The 18,319-nt window shown below is 42.5% G+C and overlaps 2 protein-coding genes across 2 annotated transcripts; both read right to left on the reverse strand.

Annotated features, from left to right (window-relative positions):
* Positions 1–619: 619 nt before the first annotated feature.
* Positions 620–11,181, reverse strand: popdc1 (popeye domain cAMP effector 1). The gene is made up of 8 exons (XM_079344671.1): positions 11,030–11,181; positions 7,950–8,184; positions 5,733–5,857; positions 4,823–5,010; positions 4,566–4,674; positions 3,090–3,257; positions 2,839–2,980; positions 620–1,690 (listed from the first exon to the last, which is right to left on the reverse strand). The coding sequence occupies exons 2-8, from the start codon at positions 8,167–8,169 to the stop codon at positions 1,560–1,562; spliced, it is 1,083 nt and encodes a 360-aa protein (XP_079200797.1). The 5' UTR covers positions 8,170–8,184; positions 11,030–11,181; the 3' UTR covers positions 620–1,559.
* A 1,000-nt stretch (positions 11,182–12,181) lies between these two features.
* popdc3 (popeye domain cAMP effector 3) lies at positions 12,182–17,801 on the reverse strand. The gene is made up of 3 exons (XM_079344748.1): positions 16,918–17,801; positions 14,366–14,474; positions 12,182–13,705 (listed from the first exon to the last, which is right to left on the reverse strand). Exons 1-3 carry the CDS (start codon positions 17,421–17,423, stop codon positions 13,433–13,435), a joined length of 888 nt encoding a protein of 295 aa, XP_079200874.1. The 5' UTR covers positions 17,424–17,801; the 3' UTR covers positions 12,182–13,432.
* Between the last annotated feature and the right edge of the window lie 518 nt (positions 17,802–18,319).

Below are 18,319 nucleotides of genomic sequence, written 5' to 3' on the forward strand. Positions count from 1 at the left end.
AATATCACTGAAAATCCCCATTTAGACAGTAACACTGGGAGATAACAATCAAACTACAAGTTTCTCTTCTAATCACATTAAGGACAAACAAACTTTACCTACCTTGTCCTTTTAATAGCTTAAATATTGAAGCATTAATGTTTTATTGATGTAACAGTGGACTGTTCAATAGCATGTATAATTCCTCTGCAGGACTGATCACTGTGCTGATAGCTGTATTGGCTTAAAGATGCAAAACACTCATTTAAGATTAAAAATGTTAAACCCAAGAAAACACACGTGATATGTCATCTAAAGGATTTTCTTTCATGTCTCATTATATTTCTTAAACATGTTATCATTTCATATATCATAATCCTGCAGGTGGACGTTCACTGACTTCTCTGCAACAACAAAAATAACCTGCACTTCACATTATGGCCACAGGAGGGCGCTCCACACCTCCAGATCCTACAAAACCACACCTTAGGCCTGACTTTAAAAACCTGCTGGCAGTACCTTCAGGAGCAAACAGAGCAGGATGACTGGCCACAATTTATATTTTATGTTTTACACAGCAAAATATTAAAAACTTGAAAACATAACGTAACAGTTTAAAAAAACATCAAACAGCGAGACACATCTGTGAATGTTTTTTATTTAACACACAAGTGCACTGAAAATAAAATAATAATAATATATTCTTAAACTATTTCTTCAGGGAAAATTATCACCAACATTACAAAGACATATCTGTGTGAGCTTGTGGATGAAATAGTAAAGTTTAAATCTATAATGAAAAAATAAAATGAAGTCACAGAGAGGAGAACGCCCTGTTGGAACATGTTGAGCACAATATGAATGATTTCCAACTAATATATCTGAGAGAAGTTAAAGCTGCACTCGTAAATATTCTAATATCAACAAAACGTTTTGTAAGGTGCACTCACAGGCGATCCATCCTGTTCCTAAATAATCCGGTTTAAGCACGTTCGAGGACAACTTTGTAAGAGCGCACCTAAAACACAACTAGTTTCTTTAAATTCATTTGACCCCCAACTCAAGACTCTGGTAAGAATTGCTTCACCTTGTTCAAATACAGTAACGTTTCAAAATTGCACTTTTTTAACATTTGATTCAAAAAGCGATTCATTTGGAGTTTTTACAGACGAGTCCGGCTGGGAGGAGAACCAGACCCAGAGTTCACTACACGGGTTATAAATCCAGTCTGGCCTTGGGGACCTGCGGGAGGAGCTGAGGAGTTGAACGCCTGCTGCCACCGCGACCCGGCCCTCAGATAAGTCGAAGAAAGTGGATGGATGGACATTTACGCTCCATGACCGTTATGAGGTGAGCTGAACTCATGGAAGGATGGATAATCAAAAATCACTGATTAATCATATTTAAAAAATTTAACATTTTAGAAGGTGAAGTCATTTCACATATTAATTTCAGCGCCCTCTGGTGGACAAACTCGATAACTGACAAAAACGTTTTTGACGTTCAAATGGTGCAAAAACAAATGGCCCACATGTCCATAAAAGGCTGGTGCCCGGGTTTCTCTCTATGTGGCGTGCGGTCTACACCTCCTCACTGGAGGTGCTGCCCATGTGAACGGACTTGGCAGGAGCAGACTCTTCAAAGACGTCGTCCTCCAGGCCTTCTGCTATGGGCTTCATCTTCGCCGAGGTTCTGGTTCCGGGTGATTTTTCTAAAGAGAGATGAACATGAATCCGTCATGTGTTTTTTTTGTTCATTTATTTGTTGGGTTTTTTTGAGCTCATATGCACTCAGGGATAAAAAGAGACTCAACAACCGATAGAAGAGTTCACATTTCACCAAACAATCCACACAGAAGGAGGTCATTATGAAAAGTGCATCAATAAAACCCCCGGGCGGGCGCCATGCGAGGGCGAACGGACTCTGCGGAACATTAAAAAGCTCCGTGGATGAAGTCCATTAGCACTCACAGGTGCTCCATTAACATGATGAGAGCTCCTCTGCAGAACAGAAACAGAGCTGCTCTCCTCATTGATCGCATCGTGAAGAGCTGCTTTTAGCACGCCGTGCACAGTTCCTCCTGCTGATGCGTGCCATGCTTTCACTCTGCTGCAGATAATGTGAAGGAGCGATGTCAACAGGGTCCGGCACAAAGCAAAGAACCAAACATATGTTTTAAAACGCTTATGCTCATTGTGCAAGTTTGTTTTTTTGTTAGGACCGCCCACTTTTAAAGGGCCGTGACCTACATTCATGGGACGTGCAAAGTAACCACGAGGCCACCGGCACCTAAACTGTGAAGTCCCAGGCAGCAAATTCTCTCAGCACAATCCCAGCTGAAGTTCCTGAACTCTGACACCGCAGCCATCACGACGATCTCAATGACTGTTTGTTTTTTTTAAACTTCAGCCTGAAATAAGAACGCTGTGTCACGTTTACAGATTTAATCGTCTTAATCTTAAACCTTCAGGGACCCATGTGGGGTTGCCTCTCGTTGCGCCCCGTCTCTGGCCCCCACGGCGGCGACTTCTCATTCAAATGTCTGTCCTATAAACTTTTGATGGTACTGTCTGTGAGAGCACAGGTAACGGGGAGTCAGGGTTCGATTATGGAGGCGGAGCTTGAGATATATCTACCACTCCAAGGACGGCAGCAGGAGCAAAGTCGGCGTTAAAAGCTGTTGATCATGTGGGTCCCGTGGGGCGGGGCTCAGCAGGAGGGCGCCTCGAGGAAGTGAACAACGTGTTCTTTAAAAAAAGAAGACGCTGCCTCTTTAGGGTTGAATAACTCGCCCCTCCCTCCGTTATTGCTGCGGTAACCTTGAGACAGACGCAAACATCCTATTGGCTGAGAACTCACGGATCGATGACCCGGCCGACCCTCTCTGAAGGATCTGGTTGAGGACGTCGTCGGTGTCACTGGTGCTCGCCATGCTGTTCCTCATCTGCATCATGGAGAGCTGGGAGCAGAGGCTGGGCTGCCGGTCCATCTTCTTCACGGCCTGCGACAAATTCATCATCATCATCATCATCATCATCATCATCATCATTTTATTCATCAGCAGTTCATCTCTGGTGTTTGCTTTGACCACACAGCCGCCTGGGCCGCACCTTGTCGCTGAGCGTGGGGTCGTTGAGAGAGTACAGCTTGTTGGTGATGTCTTTCCCGATCAGGTACCTGAACACCTCGTTCAGGAAGGTGTCCGACTCCAGGAAGTATGTGAGTCTTTCTCGAGACCAGCACAGGAACTTACAGTTCTCCTCGGCCAAGATGGTCACCTTCATGCAAAAGACAAAAAAAAAGAAAAAAAGCAAACACGCGTGTCAGTGAGAGGAAGCGTGACGATGAACAAGCAGCTCTTTGTGATCCTTAAAGAGACATTTCTGAACTTTGAAGCCTGAGGAGGATGTTTATATGGTTACAGCTCAGCACAGTTGAGAACTGTCATAGAATTTCTTTAATTAGATGAAGATGCTTTTTCTCAACCTAACATGGAGCTCAGTGTGAAGTCAAGAATTTAGCCCCTCCCTCTCCTGCTGTGGTGATCAGCTGATTTACTCTTTAAGTAATAATTAGGGGTGGGACTTGATTAAAAAATGTTTAACTAATTAACTCAGGGCTTTCTAATTAATTAATCCAAATTAATCGCATTTTAAGCGCGTCACAATATTTGCCCTAAAAAGCAACACTTCTCAGTCTAAATGGATTTTAGTGGATGATTGAATACAATGCATGCAGTGTTACCTGCTTCTCAGTTTCATAAAGCTGTTGGATCTTGTTTGAAATAGTTTTTCTGCACAGCAGCTGGAAAGTTGGATCACACGTTGCTACCTTTAGCCCATTTTCTAACCTCTTATCTTCTATCACTAATAGTGATCTACAGTCCAGAGCGACCAATTTAGAGAGTGAATCTGTAACTTTATCAGACGTTGAATTAATAATTTTGGTTATTTGGTCTTGTTTGTACTTGTGGCAAAGCTACCATTAAGCTAGCAATAAGCTAGCGCGTAGCAATGACAAACAGTTCCGGGCTGTTTATGAGGAAAACTGTGATTAAACGCGTTACAAAATGTATTATTAAAGTTATTTCCTTGTAATAATCCAACCCGACTCTGCCACAGCCTCTCTAAACCAATCAATCCTCACGCTGCTGCGGCCACCTTTTAAAATCTGCTCTACTCTCTTCCACAGTCAGTTTGTCATTTCAGTGCGAACACTGCGACCCTCCGTTCCAGCTCAGCAGAGTTCAGCCTCAGAAACGCACTCCTGCGTTTACACGGCAGGTCAAAACATTCACACACTGATGGTAGAGGCTGCTGTGTGAGGAGTTCCTCTCATCCCGTTCATACACATTCACACATCGCTGATGAAGCAGCAGGAGCAGCTTAGGTCAAGGGTCTTGCTCAAGGACACATCAGACATGTGGCTGCAGGAGCTGGGAATCGAACCCTCGACTTTCTGGATGATAGACGAGGGACTCTACCGACCAGTAAGGAAATCCCCAAGGGGAGGATCCAGTATGACTTTAATCAAATCAATCATTTCTGAAGCATGGACGACACAAAGAGTTCAGGATTTCCTGGTACCTGGAACTTCTCTCCTCTGTGCATCTCGGTGGACCTGAACTCTGGAGAGTCGATGAACGAGTTTGTGTAGATGTTGTGAAGGAAGTGACCTCTGTAGGAAACCTTCATCCTGTCACACACAAACACAAAACTTTAGTTTAAAAAGTGCAACTCAAAGACAGCTGCTGAAAATACAAGTAAAACTATAGACTACGTACTATTGGCAGGTAATTTCAGCAACAAACTAATAAAGAAAAGATATTTCCCGGATCACGTACTTTCCTTTGAGGAGGATACTGAGCCGTTCATCCACCGAGGTCTTGTCCTCGGCAGCGTAGGCCTGTCCTTTCTTCAGGGTCTGGATGGTGCAGAACTGTCCTGTGAGCCTCTGAAACAGAGCCTCCTTCACGTGGAGGGGCTCGAACATCCTCCTGTAGACCGAGCGCAGCTCCCTGTCGATCTTTATCTGAGAGAGGACGGACGCAGATTTAGAGTCAGTCCGCTTTCTGAGTGAAAGGTGGGGGTTGGTGGGGGGGCAGCTCTCCTGTCTCATTAAGAACAAAGACTGTCGGCTCATTTGTGGCCACTCACTGACACTGAATCCCCCTGTGCCCCCCCCACCCCCCCCCCCCCCGATTTGATCTGCATCTCGTTAGCATAAAGCAGATCCACAGCAGGAGGGTCTGCTGCTTCCTGAGAGACAGCCACGTAGAAGTGAACACTGAGCCGGTGAATACATAAACACACTTGTTCCTCTGATACCTGCTTCACTATTTCCAATCTATTGAACGGTTCTATGATGTGAACAACGGGAGCCGCTCTTCTTTTTTTATCATTATTGTGTTTAGATGGTTTAGATGTGCGATGCTGCTTGCTGCATCATCGGAGTTATGCACACCGCCTTCACATGAATGTCTCTGAAGTGGGAGGAGGTTGGCAGCAACATGAGCCAAAGAAAGCGCAGCAGCAATTATAATCTGCATCCAACCAAGATGTACTCTATCGGCGGGATCTTTAACTTTGAATAATTCTGTGCTAAATCTGTCCCTGTCATTCGTCCCAGTGATTATTTCCCAGCTAAAATAGGTAAACCCCTGAGCTGTCTCCATGTAAAAATGAGCCAGTCGTCTGAACGGCTCTTTGAAAGGAACGGTGATTTCGATGAGTGTGCGTAGACGTGCAACTCACAGGTCTGCGTTTGTAGAGGAGGAAGAACAGGTGCATGAAGTTCACCACCAGGAACACCACGTTCCACACCATCACATCCAGGTTACACCTGTACAGAGCTGCCCAGGCGATGAAGAGGCCGCATCCTGTCAGAATGAGAGACACACACACACACACACACACACACACACACACACACAAGAGATTTCATTTAGGGCTTTTTATGAGTATGAGGATAGAGTCTTACTCCCAGGCTGCAGCTTCTGTACTTGGGGTTGTGCAACGAACCACTAGGCCACCGGCCCAGTGTCGTAGATCTTCAAAGCACGAGTCCTGTCTTTTATATTTTTTGTTCTTTTCAACGACTTCTAGGGTTGAAATGACGGATAGTAGAAAACTTCATCCTGCAGCAGTGAAACAGGCTGTAATGTCTGCAACATAATGATCCAAGTGAATCCACTGAAGGTTGTTGTTTCTGTCACTGAAAGGCTCAGACTGTGATTCTGACAACATTACAGAGAAGATGTGTTTTTATTAACCACTCACATCACTCTCTTTAAATGTGGGAAATGGAGCTTTTTGTCAACATGGACTGGTGTCTTTGAAGAGATCGATGTGACAGCTCTTAGTAAAGATCCTCTCCCTCTCTGACGGACGGGTCGATCTCTGTCGGGATCTTTTCTGTAAAGACACTTTGAAGTACGATCTGAGGCTGTCAGTGACAGAAACCAGAACTTTAAGTGGACGCACTTTAGTACCAAACCGTCCTGGGGACTTTCTGAACTATCCACTATCCAAGTTCCTTGAGAACTACACACCACGGGGACTCTTTCAGTATTCACACCGCCATGGGGCTGGGAGAGTATCTACTCTGAAGCAGGAGCTAAAAAGGTTCCTTTAAAATGGGTTCTGGGAACCAAGATAATGTATTGTTCCTGTGGGGCAGAATCACAGAAAAGGGATGCAACAGTTCCTAGAACTATAAAAAAAGTTCCTGCAGCCCGAAAACAACCTTTGATCCATCAAAGATAATGCTGCAGGCGTTTCTGCCTGTTGCATTACAGCAGGCTGCAGGACTTTGTTCCCTTAGGTCTTATTGACCCCATGAGATGAAAAAACCAGACCTCGGCTTCAATAACTGCCCTTTGACATTTGATTCAAAGAATCCACTTATACAGTGTTTTTGAACATTTATTTGGGTAACCCACAACATGTGAAATAAACCCTTCCAGTCCTTTGTGGGATTCTGGTAAACAAAAAAAATCCCCTCCCTTCGAGCAAAACCTTTCAGGCAGGTATTCTTGGGAGCAAAGGAATGATGTCTCCTGGGAAAATTCAGGGGGGGTGACTGCATTTAAAGAGACACACACATCAAAACGGAGCGTTCAGAGAGAGCTGGTTTCTACAGGGTCATAAACCTCCTCTAAGCAAAGCACAGATGTTTCACTTAGACCACAGGGGACTGTTTGAAAAGGAGGACAATATGTCCTCTTTAATATGCATGTGTTCTTCCATTTTTGAGCAGAAAAGCTTTAACTGTGGATGACAACACACATGCAGGAAGATGAATTATAAAGCCTTCGGTTTTCACAACAAGAGCACGAGACAAAAGCGAATTGAATTTTAAAAAACAAACACAAATTCAGTCTCAGACATTTTAAATCACGTGACACATTCAAAACCTTTGTTTCTATGAAAATAAATGTAATCTAATTGCATGACTTAGTTAGCATGAAAGTAGCTCAAAGTACAACATACTGGGTGTGAAGCGTCTCTGTTAGTCCCCTCTTCCTCTTCTCTCTCTGTCTGTTTAGTTTCTTTAAAAATCCTCAGGGACGTGCTTGTTCGAGAGGACAATATAAATAAACTTGACTGTCACAGATTTAACCACATTACCCATAATTCATGCTGCTTCCTGTCTGTACTCTCAGTCCAAGCAGAAGATAAACATGTTGGACGTTCTGTTTCCAGTCACCATCGTGAGCTTCCGCTATCTGCTGCCTTTTAAGGACTCTGATGTGTTTAAATGATTCTCGTCCGTGTGCTGACTTCAAACTTCACATTGTGCATAAAAACAGAAAAAACTTCTGATGAGGTTTTTGATGCACAGAGAATAAAGATCTGTCATGTTGTGTGTGCTCACAGCTCCAGCATTATCACCTCAGGAATGCCTTCACTGAGGTGGGGTATGTGTGTGTGTGTGTGTGTGTGTGTGTGTGTGAGGGGGGGCGGACAGACCTGTCGTGAGGAGCAGGCGCAGCAGGATCATGTGCAGGCTCAGCGTGGTGGGGATGACCAGGCCGAGCAGCAGGGACAGGTTCCCCAGATGGAAGAGGAGGTGGTGGGCCTGCTCCCACTCCTGGCAGGAGGTGACATTTTGCTCCACTTCAGGAGAAGCCGAGGGGAGGGGCAGCAGCGTGGTGAAGAGGAGTGGGGGCAGCGCCGGGGTAGAGGACATCCTTCAGCAGGTCACCTTGAAAAAGGAGGGCGAGGTGACAGAACATGTGAACGGAGGAAGAAGACTTTTTTTTTTTAGGTTTGTAAGGAACATCGTGATCTGTGTTTCCTTTTTCCTGAAAATAACTTCTTTCTTTCATTTCTGTGATTCTGTAATTTTTGTCCTGTTTGCACATAAAAACATATTCTAATAAATGTTGCTGCTCATTTCAACCAGTTTGTTTTTTATTAAGGTATCGTATACTTTTATATTATAACTCAAAGGGTTCCCAAACATTTCAGCTCCCAGAACAAGGTGCCAGAGATTAGAGATCCCCACTGTCCGTAGAGGTGGTTGATGCACAGATACACACTTAAAGAAATATCTAAACACAAAAAAAAAAAAAATTGTGGAAGACATCGTTCGACTTCATTGGAGAAAAACTGTCGGAACTATTGGTGTCAAATCGGAAAATAAGGTAACGTAACATTAAGAATTGTAGCGTATCTCAACCAGAATCACGTTGTAACATGACGTAGCCTACATTATTTTAGCAGAACATAACGCCACATCCTGTAATTTAACGTATTGTGTCGTGTCGTTTGTTATCCGATCCTGGAACACATGACGTGGTTTAATTTAGCGCTACATAACGCAATGTATCGTATCCTCTCGTGTCATATCACATCCAATCAAATCATATCCAGGATCACAGTGAAACGTGACGTAACGTAGCATAACGTAACGTAGCGTAACGTAACGTAGCGTAACGTAGCGTAACGTAGCGTAACGTAACATAGTGTAACGTAGCGTAACGTAACGTAGCGTAACGTAACGTAACGTAGCGTAACGTAACGTAGCGTAACGTAGCGTAACGTAGCGTAGCGTAACGTAACGTAGCGTAACGTAACGTAGCGTAACGTAGCGTAACGTAACGTAGCGTAGCGTAACGTAACGTAGCGTAGCGTAACATAACGTAGCGTAACATAACGTAGCGTAACATAACGTAGCGTAACATAACGTAGCGTAACATAACGTAGCGTAACATAACGTAGCGTTACATAACGTAACGAAACAGATCATATCTAGGATAACATTGTAAAGTGTTAATTTAATGTAATTTAGTGAAAGTTTTGTATCTTATTTAATCTGGGATCACATTGTAACGCGGTGTGTCTTGGCATTACATAATGTAACATAACATTATTTGACGTATTGTGTTGTATCATATTGTATCCTGGAACACATGGTCACATGGTTTAACTTAGCGTTACATAACGGGATGTACCGTATCCTCGTGTCATATCATATCCAGGATCACAGTGTAACGTGACGTAGCATAGCGTAACTTAGCGTAACATATCGAGGATCAAAATGTAAAGAGGCCTAACGTAACGTAACGTATCATCAGGGATCCCATTATAAAGAGACGTTACTTAGCATTGTAATGCAATGTGGCGTAACTTAACTTAACGTATTTAACAAAACCTGATCAATTCTATATTTATTGGGAGCCTTGTCAGGTCCTCTGTGACCTACAACAGCAACATTAGCATATGTGAAGCGTTATGTTTGTGTCTGACCTGTACGTTAAACTCTAGTTTTTAACCATCATGCATCATGCACCACAAAATATCTATGTATTTCTGCAGCATTATATAGAAAAGTCAGAAGCACCAAAAGGATGTGAAATCTTCCCAGAAGCCCTTAATCTGTTATTTTAAGATGATAATGTTTTGTAAAGACGTCAAACCTTTTACAATCAGATGGCAGTATTTTTTATTATTTTGTTAAAGGGACTAAATTGGAGTTAAAAGTTTTAAATAACTGAACTGTCAGTAAAGTAAAGTAAAGTTCCTGCAGCCACAGGTTTGTCCCCACACTGATGCTTATTATACAAACAGGTCGGAGACAATATAAGGCCATTTAAATTCTAACTACACGGCTGATGATAAAATATTCACAACTCCCACATTTATGATTATTAATTTGAAGGATGTGGCATCAGTCTGTCTGCAGGTCAGTGTGGGGCAGACTGAAGATTGCTGCAGAAAACAATAACTCACAAGCGACATAACAACATCTTTGCAGAGTAAAGAGAAACGTTTCTAATTCTATCACGCAGACAGGAGCTTCACCTTTTCTTTTGAACCCTTTTTTTAAAACAACTTTATTCTGATGGAAAAGTCAAAGAGGAAATGAAAGAGTCAACCTCTCAAATTCCATGTGGGAAATCCACAAAAGCAATATGCAGATTTTAAATTAACATTTGCAATGAAAGAAAACAAAAACAGACCTGAAAATGTAAATGATCTTTTTTGTATGCACACTGCACAGTTTGAATCTTCATGAATGATCTTTAAAGATAATCTCCCTACTGTACTCTGCGCTTCATTATTCGTTTTCTTCTTTTAATTAAAACATCTTAAACGTTGACATGTTTTTGTTCATCTCTGTGAGTTCAGATGTCTTGTTTTTTCGGGGTATAATCTGGGTGCTTTTTACAAGTTAAAAACTGATGCATGGTGTTTTCTTGTTATCAAGTTGTGTTTTGGGAAAGCAGCTGATGTGAAAATGTCACAGAACATCCTGTGTCATGTCACATCAGGCAGCACAGGAAACATCCAGGATAAATATCAGGCTGGATCTGATCTTCTCAGAGGTTCATTATAACATAACATGTCCTTTCATAAAAGATCAAATCACAGCCTGCATGCTGCAGAATGAGCTCGGAGTGTTTCTCTGTCAGCCTGATGTTGTGCAGCTCTGAGGGGCTCTGATGTAAAAATAGAAAGAGGGGACACATGCAAGAATCTCTCACAGCTGACAACTTTCTAACTGCTCGTCAAAGTACACCGAGAAGAAACGTGTCGATACTCACCGATCAGCAGAAGCAGCAGCAGGTGGAGTGAAGCTTCAGCCGATGAAGAAGAAGAGGAGGAGGAATGATTCCAGTGAAAGACTTCAGGCAACAGAGGAGACCGTAATCTGGACCCTCGGATGGGGGGGGGCTGCACAATGTGCGTCGCACATTCCTCACAGTTGACAGGGACAGACTAAAATGGGCAGGAAGGCGTGAGCAGATTAGCTGCAATGACACAGAGCTCCGACAGGGGGAGACAGAGCACAGAGTACCACTTGGGACTGGTTCGAGATCTGTGTAATGAAGAGCCCATTGCTTGGTGATCCTTTCCTCTCAATAGAATCATTTCCATGATAAGATTTTAACATTTTCTACGGAGCCTCAGAAGTCACAAAAATGAAAATGTTTCTCCCGTGTGCACAATTTAAAAACTTGTTTCCGTCTATGAGAGAGACAGGACAGACAGACCCCCACAGTGAGGACTGCAGCCTCTACACATGAGCTATGCAAGATGAACACTTTCCTCGCCAACATAATGATATATCATGTGTATAACATTATCATTGTGTAAACTATCTGTGAGTTATTTGTTCCCACAAGCACACAAGAGAATTATTTTGTCTGCACAAAATAATATTTTATACTTTTTGGGAATTAGGGGGCTTCATAAATCTCTCAGGAAAGACCTAGAACAAAGACTAAAGCTTTTCATGTCACATCTGTAAAAAAAAAAACAAAAAAAAACAGGGAGGACCCAATTGCAGAAAACAGCGAAAAGATTTATGACGCAAATAGTCAAAAATTTACTTAAATAACTTTTTTAAAAGTCCAAAAGAATAAAGCACAGGGACCACAGGCATGCAAAGAAGAAATTACACAATATAACAGGAAACATTAAAGAATAAACAGGGAAACAAGCAACACAAGGGATTGATTTATTTTACTTTCTTGGATTTACATACAAATTGCTGTATTCCTATTGGAACAGTCATTGCATGTAAAGATTTGATGGATAATTTAAGACAAAAACAAGGTCAAGTTAAGACTATTTTAAGAAATTACTCTAGTCAAATTATCATTTATCATTTTTACAACAGCTGGTGCCTTAATGTTCTTTAATGAGACATTGCACTAGTCAATAGAAGACGTTTAGGATTTATTACAACACAGTAAAGACATATTAGTGTATTTACATTTGCACAATGTTACATTCACAGGAGGCACTGATCTAAAAATATTCACCTTTTACATTCATCATGTTTAAATACGTTTAAGCATTTTTAAAGGTCACATATGATGTAAAATACACTTCACCATTTTTTTATAACACTAACATGTGTCCCTAATCTGTCTACATACGCCCCAAAGATGAGACAACTCCATCCTCTCCGTCTTCTGCCTGCTCCACTTTTCAGAAAATGTGTGCTCAAACAGTCTGTTTGGAGATTTTCCCTCCATGACATCACAAAGGGCAGTAGCCCCTCCCCCAGGTGGGTGACACTCCCACAGCTAGGTGTTTGTTCTGCCCTCTGAGTCTGCCTTCTCACCGTAAACAATAGGACATGGAGCCAGAAAGCAGCGAGTACACCCGAGCCCTTCCAGAGAGGGGGCGTGGTCAGACACAGCTCATTTACATATTTAAAGCTACAGACACAGAAACAGCCTGTTCTGAGCAGGGCTGAAATAGAGGGGTTTATAGACATGATCAAATACAGGATCAGAGTGGATTTACAACAACACACTTCACACGCATGTTGAAGAGGAGCTCTGAGAATTATTTAAGAGGAGGGGGAGGTGATCATGTGACCTTCAAAGGAACGATTTAATGTGATATGAAGTTCAAAATAGTTTTAAGAGCATGTCAGTAACTGTCATGAGTCCACAGCTGTTTGCACACACCACTTTTCAAACGCATCAGCTCCTCAGTCAAAGTGCGATTGTGATGTCTGAAAGATGGACTCTGAGGAAGAAGAGCCGACGACTGACAAACACAAACGTGACACAAACGGACACCGTTCTGAAGCAGCGAAGATCTTCTAATGAGATGATCTTCCCTCGGTTTTTAACTCTGCCTGGTAACCAGCAAGCTCATGTTTTATTTGACGGACAGATTTCAGGTCGAGCCAATCACGACTATGTTTTCACTGAGGGAGGTTTAAGTGCAGCTTTAAGGCTTTTACTAAAAGGACAAAGTCGGACGCTGTTTCCGTGGAATCACGTTTGATCCGCTATCTGCTCTTTAATTCCATGTTCAATGATAATTCAGGCAGATTTAGTATTTGTTTTGACAGAGTAATTTACCACTTGGAACAGATCGTGGCTTACTTTGACCCCTAACTCCTGCATGAAGTGAGTCCGTCCAGCGTAAAGTAGGGCAGCCAGTGTGTGTGTGTGTGTGTGTGTGTGTGTGTGTGTGTGTGTTCAGGCCGTCCTTCCTCCCGGCACTTGTAAGAAGACATCTGTTTTTTCTAAGTCTCTCGTGGTCACGTGACAGAAGCTGGGTAAGCGGAGATCATAGCGGTGTCCCGAGCTGTCGAAGGCTTTGTCGTTCAGAGAGTACAACTTCTCTGCAATGTCGTTACGCACAACCAGGGCAAAGATCTTCGCTATGTAGCGATGCTTTGCAAACAGCAGATAAAGTTTCTTCCTCCTCCACGACACGTATCTGCAGGAGTTATCAGCACGCAGGGTGACCTGCCGGAGGACGAATCAAAATCATTAGAGAGATATGAGGCATCGAGGGAACAAGCTCGTATTCATACAGTTCAAGTATTATTACAGCTTACCACAACGATAGGATGATTATGTAGGTTTAACCAATAATTTGTTTTGCAGTACCCATTTTAAACACTAGGGGTCAAAGTTACATATTGCTCCTTTAAGTTAACTAATTAGCCCGTTAGGGATATTTTTCTCGGTTTGACAGTTTAGCAACTTGGCCTTTAAGTCTGAAATTAATGTCTTAATGTCAGACCTTAAACGCACCGTGATGAACAGCCTTAATTGCTACAGATAAATAAAATATAAGATGATATATCAAACATAGTGATGATGGAAAAAGTATTATTCTTATGAAGATTTATGGATACGTTGGTCGACTCAGGGTTCAATAAATTAGCTCGCCTTAGATGTAGTCTGAAAGGTTTTTTGCACATGCAGGTGAGATAATAGTAATACATTTTATTTGTAAGTGCTTTTACAAATGCACAAAGACACTTTACACATGAAAATCATAAAATATACAGTTAAAAACAGTAGCAAAAAAAAGAAAGAAAAAAGTTATGTATTAAAATGAGGTGAGTTTTGAGCATGCTTTTTTGTGTGCAGGAACGGATGGGTTAGAGATCGAGTCACCTGGAATATCCCCTCCTCTGACGGTCTCAGGGAGTCCCATTCAGGCGAGTCCAGGAACTGGAACGGGTAGATGTAATGCAGAAACTCTCCGTTCACCGTCACACTGATTCTGAAGGAGAGCGAAGGGAAACGTGAGACTTAAACAATCATTAAAGTGGAAAATAACAACCAATGAATCCGTGGCACCGCAGGTGGTCAGTGTGCAGTGAAACAAACGCTGTGACATCATGTGTTGGGGCGTGGCTTAAAGGAGACTTCCAGAATATTTCAGGCTGTAAATTACTCATGAGAATAAAAAGCACCTGTTCTTAATCTGTTAGCCTCTCTAGATATAAAAAATGACTCACATCACAGAGGTAGTAAAAAAAAGAGCAAACGAGATCAACCTGAAGCAAGTAGCAGGACGGAGACGACCACGTCTCCTGTCCGTCTGTCTGTCTGTCTGTCTGTCTGTCTGTCTGTCTGTCTGTCTGTCTGTCTGCGTCACAGCAGCTGCAGGACCTCGAAGCAGCGTTGACAGTGAAAAAAATGTTGCAGAAGACGATGACAGGAAAGAATGAAACAAATGCAATAACAGCAACCGGCACATCAAACACACACAAAGCGAATAGCACAAATATAAACAGTGCAGTTACTCTGGGGGACGTGGGGGGGGGGGGGGGGGGGGTGTGTAGGAACAGGCTCAGTGGATTTCATGAATGTCAGTTAAGTGAGTCGTCTGAGGGGCGTTTGTGTCCAGAGAAGCTCACGTTAATAACTTGATGGTTCCTTATGGCCTTGAAGACGCAGACAGATCTCCAGCACAGTTTTCTTTTCGTGCGTCTTACAGTCGGTCTGATCAATAACGAAACACTAAGCTTATTCTATTTAAACTACACCAATAAACAAACAGACAGACGATTCCTTCAGAGAATTTCACGTTTTCTTTTGGTATTTCTCTCATATCCAAATGTTCAGCGAGGATTTCTGGGTAATATTTGATCATGTGATGTAGCTAGTTACAGCACAGCCAACATCCAACATCTGAGACGAGCACGCCGCACATCTCAGAGCGATTCCAAAAGACCTTTCAAACACAAAAGTTAAAAGTTAAAAACGACAGAATAGGAGCTACAAGGTCGGCTCTGTGTGTTCACTGTTAGTGTAGTTAATGCGACAGGAAGTGCTCCAGGCCAGCAGGGGGCTCCATTCCTATTTATTTTATTAATTTATATTAATCATTTATTTAACCAGGAGAAATTTTAAAAAATCTATTTTTCAGGATTCATCCAAGCCGAGACAGGCTGCAGCCGGCACAGACAGAACTGTTTCTGACGGACGATAAGAGGCCGTACAAACATACAAATGTAATCAAAGAAACCAGCTGAAAACAATCATACACACGACTGACTGGTACAATGTGTCCGTTTGACTTTTTTTTTTTTTCCCCACACGTGAAGTTTGAATTCGTCTTCCAACTTTGCACAGAATGAATGTGCTCATTTATAAAAGCATGGTCCTTCATGTCTGCACCTGCACGTGGACCATCGAATGAACCGAACATGGAACAATGTGTTTCACCTAAAGACACTTCATCCTCACTGCACTCACAGAAAAAAAATACATATTATTTTAGTATCAACATTAAAAATAAAATCGGAAACAATCTAATGTGATGCATCCGTCCTATCCATTTACAAGAAGGTACAGTGTTTGTTTGTTTGTTTGTTTGTTAGGATGGTAGGGAGGGAGGTACTTTATTGATCCCGAGGGAAATTCAATTCAATACAACTGCTGCATATTCATTTCCTCCATATCTGTATGTACAGCTATCATATATCTTCACTTTCAGAGTAAAATAAAGTTAATGAGTGTATAAACTGAAGCCTTGGCTGAGCTTCACATATTTTCTGAATGAGTGGAGTTTATTTAAAATCACATTAAGAAGGATTAGGGCAGAGTAGAGTTATATTACACTTTCTGAAAGTTACAGCACAACGAGCCATGAGGCACAACCCTAATTATAACCATGTAAGTGGTGGGGATGTAAAGATGAATCACGACATGGTGATAAACCCGTTCAAAGGTGTCGAGGTTCTCATCTGTACACTGATAAATGATCATATGATGAGCGTCAGCAGCTGTAGAGAAAAGATGAATAAACTGAGGACAAAACAGAGGGGAGGAAACATTTCAACTTCAAGACAGAAAATGAAAGAGGTGAGAAGATTAACAGAGGAGACACAAATACTACAAGACAAGCAGCATGATGCAGTGTTTAAAAAGAATCACCTCCTCATAGCAGCCTCCAGAGGAGTCTGTTTCACTCATCATCTGTCTCTTTTTGTTAAATAATAAAGAGTTAAGTGAATCTTTACATCAATAAGTTGTGCTTTAGTCTATATCATAAAACAGATCAAATGTTATTAGTGCCGAATTATAAATAATTAAAAAAATGTGTTTTTTAGTTTTGGAAAATAAAAATCCGTTTTATATTTGAGCCTTTAGTAGAACAATCAGCAGGTTTTAACATGAGGTTTGGTGTGAGACTCTGTCGGCTCTGCTGGATTCACCTGCCCGACAGGAGCACGGACAGCTTGTCTATGGGCGTCTTTCCCTCCACGGCGAAGCAGTGGTCCCTCTCCAAGCCGTGGACCTCTGCGTCACAGCAGGCCACGATCTTCCCGAAGTGCGTGAGCGACACCCCGAGCTTCTTGAACACGCAGGCGTAAAGCTCCTGGAAGTCCCTCTCGAAGGAGACGCTCCTGAGCCGGTAGGAGACGTGCAGCAGCTGACCCGAGCAGACCCCGAACAGCGCCAAGCTCCACAGGAACGCGTCCGTGGTGCACGCGTCGGACCAAGCCCACAGCGTGGAGCAGAAGAAGCCCACGGTCAGCAAGCTGAACAGGTACAGGACCCCGTAGAAACCGCTGCCCCCCATGAAGCCCAGGAAGAGGAGGATGTTGGACAGGTGGAACACGGCGCCTTCTGCGCCCTCCTTCCAGCCCTCACACAGGGGGTACCCCGGCGGACCCGGGTCCACCGTGAAGTTCAGAGCCTCGAAGTCCGGCGGCTCCATGCTCTCCACACAGCGTTACATTAAACAGCAGACCATGGCGCATAAAATCCTGCAGAGTCCGTCAGAGAGAGAGTGAGGGAGGACTTCACGGTGATCATGAGAGAGAGAGAGGAGCTGACACCTGAGAGAGCGAGGAGCACGCGGGGATCACATTCATCACCGGAAATAGACTGAACAACATAAACTGAAAAGCCCAAAAGAAATCATTGATGGAATTAAGAGCAGCTTCAAACATGCAATTTGTTCAAGTTAATTATAAAAGTGGATTTTTTTTTTTTTTTTCAATCATTTGCAGATTTGTGTTTCTGCGAAGTTCTACTACGGAAGCCCGAAGAGGACATGCTTCCTTTTAAAAACAGGTGAATTACTCAACATCTCAAGACAACGAAATAAATAATCAGAGCAGTAAAAGACTCTAAATATCATTAGTTAATTGTAATTAATCACATTTTTAATCACTTGTGACATTACATTATTTTGTATAGACTGGTGTAGTTTTGAGTCCTAAAACCAGGAAGTGAGTTAGCATTTTAGCGCCATGGGTTCCTTACTCTAAAAGGGGATTTTGAATGTGTTTGTGTTTAGACGCCTGAAATAAGGTCTGTGGTTAACACAAGCTGAAGAGATGTTGACGTTTTATTGACGAGAAAAACTACGTTATCTAAGACCGCACTTGTGAATTTTAAAGTTTTTACGCAAACTTTAAACGGCGGTTGCTAACGAGTAGCTAACTGAAACTACAGTGGTTGTCATGGAGACATTGCACGTCATCACGCCGGGAGCTCTCTCCCTAATCCTCCTTACAGCCTCTAGTCATGTTTTTCAGTGCTCTTGTAAATATTAGGTTAATAAACAACTTATTAAGCTAACATTTGGCTATCTTGTCAATTCCGCTG

Source organism: Symphodus melops, assembly GCF_947650265.1.
Source record: "Symphodus melops genome assembly, chromosome: 5".
Lineage (NCBI taxonomy): Eukaryota > Metazoa > Chordata > Actinopteri > Labriformes > Labridae > Symphodus > Symphodus melops.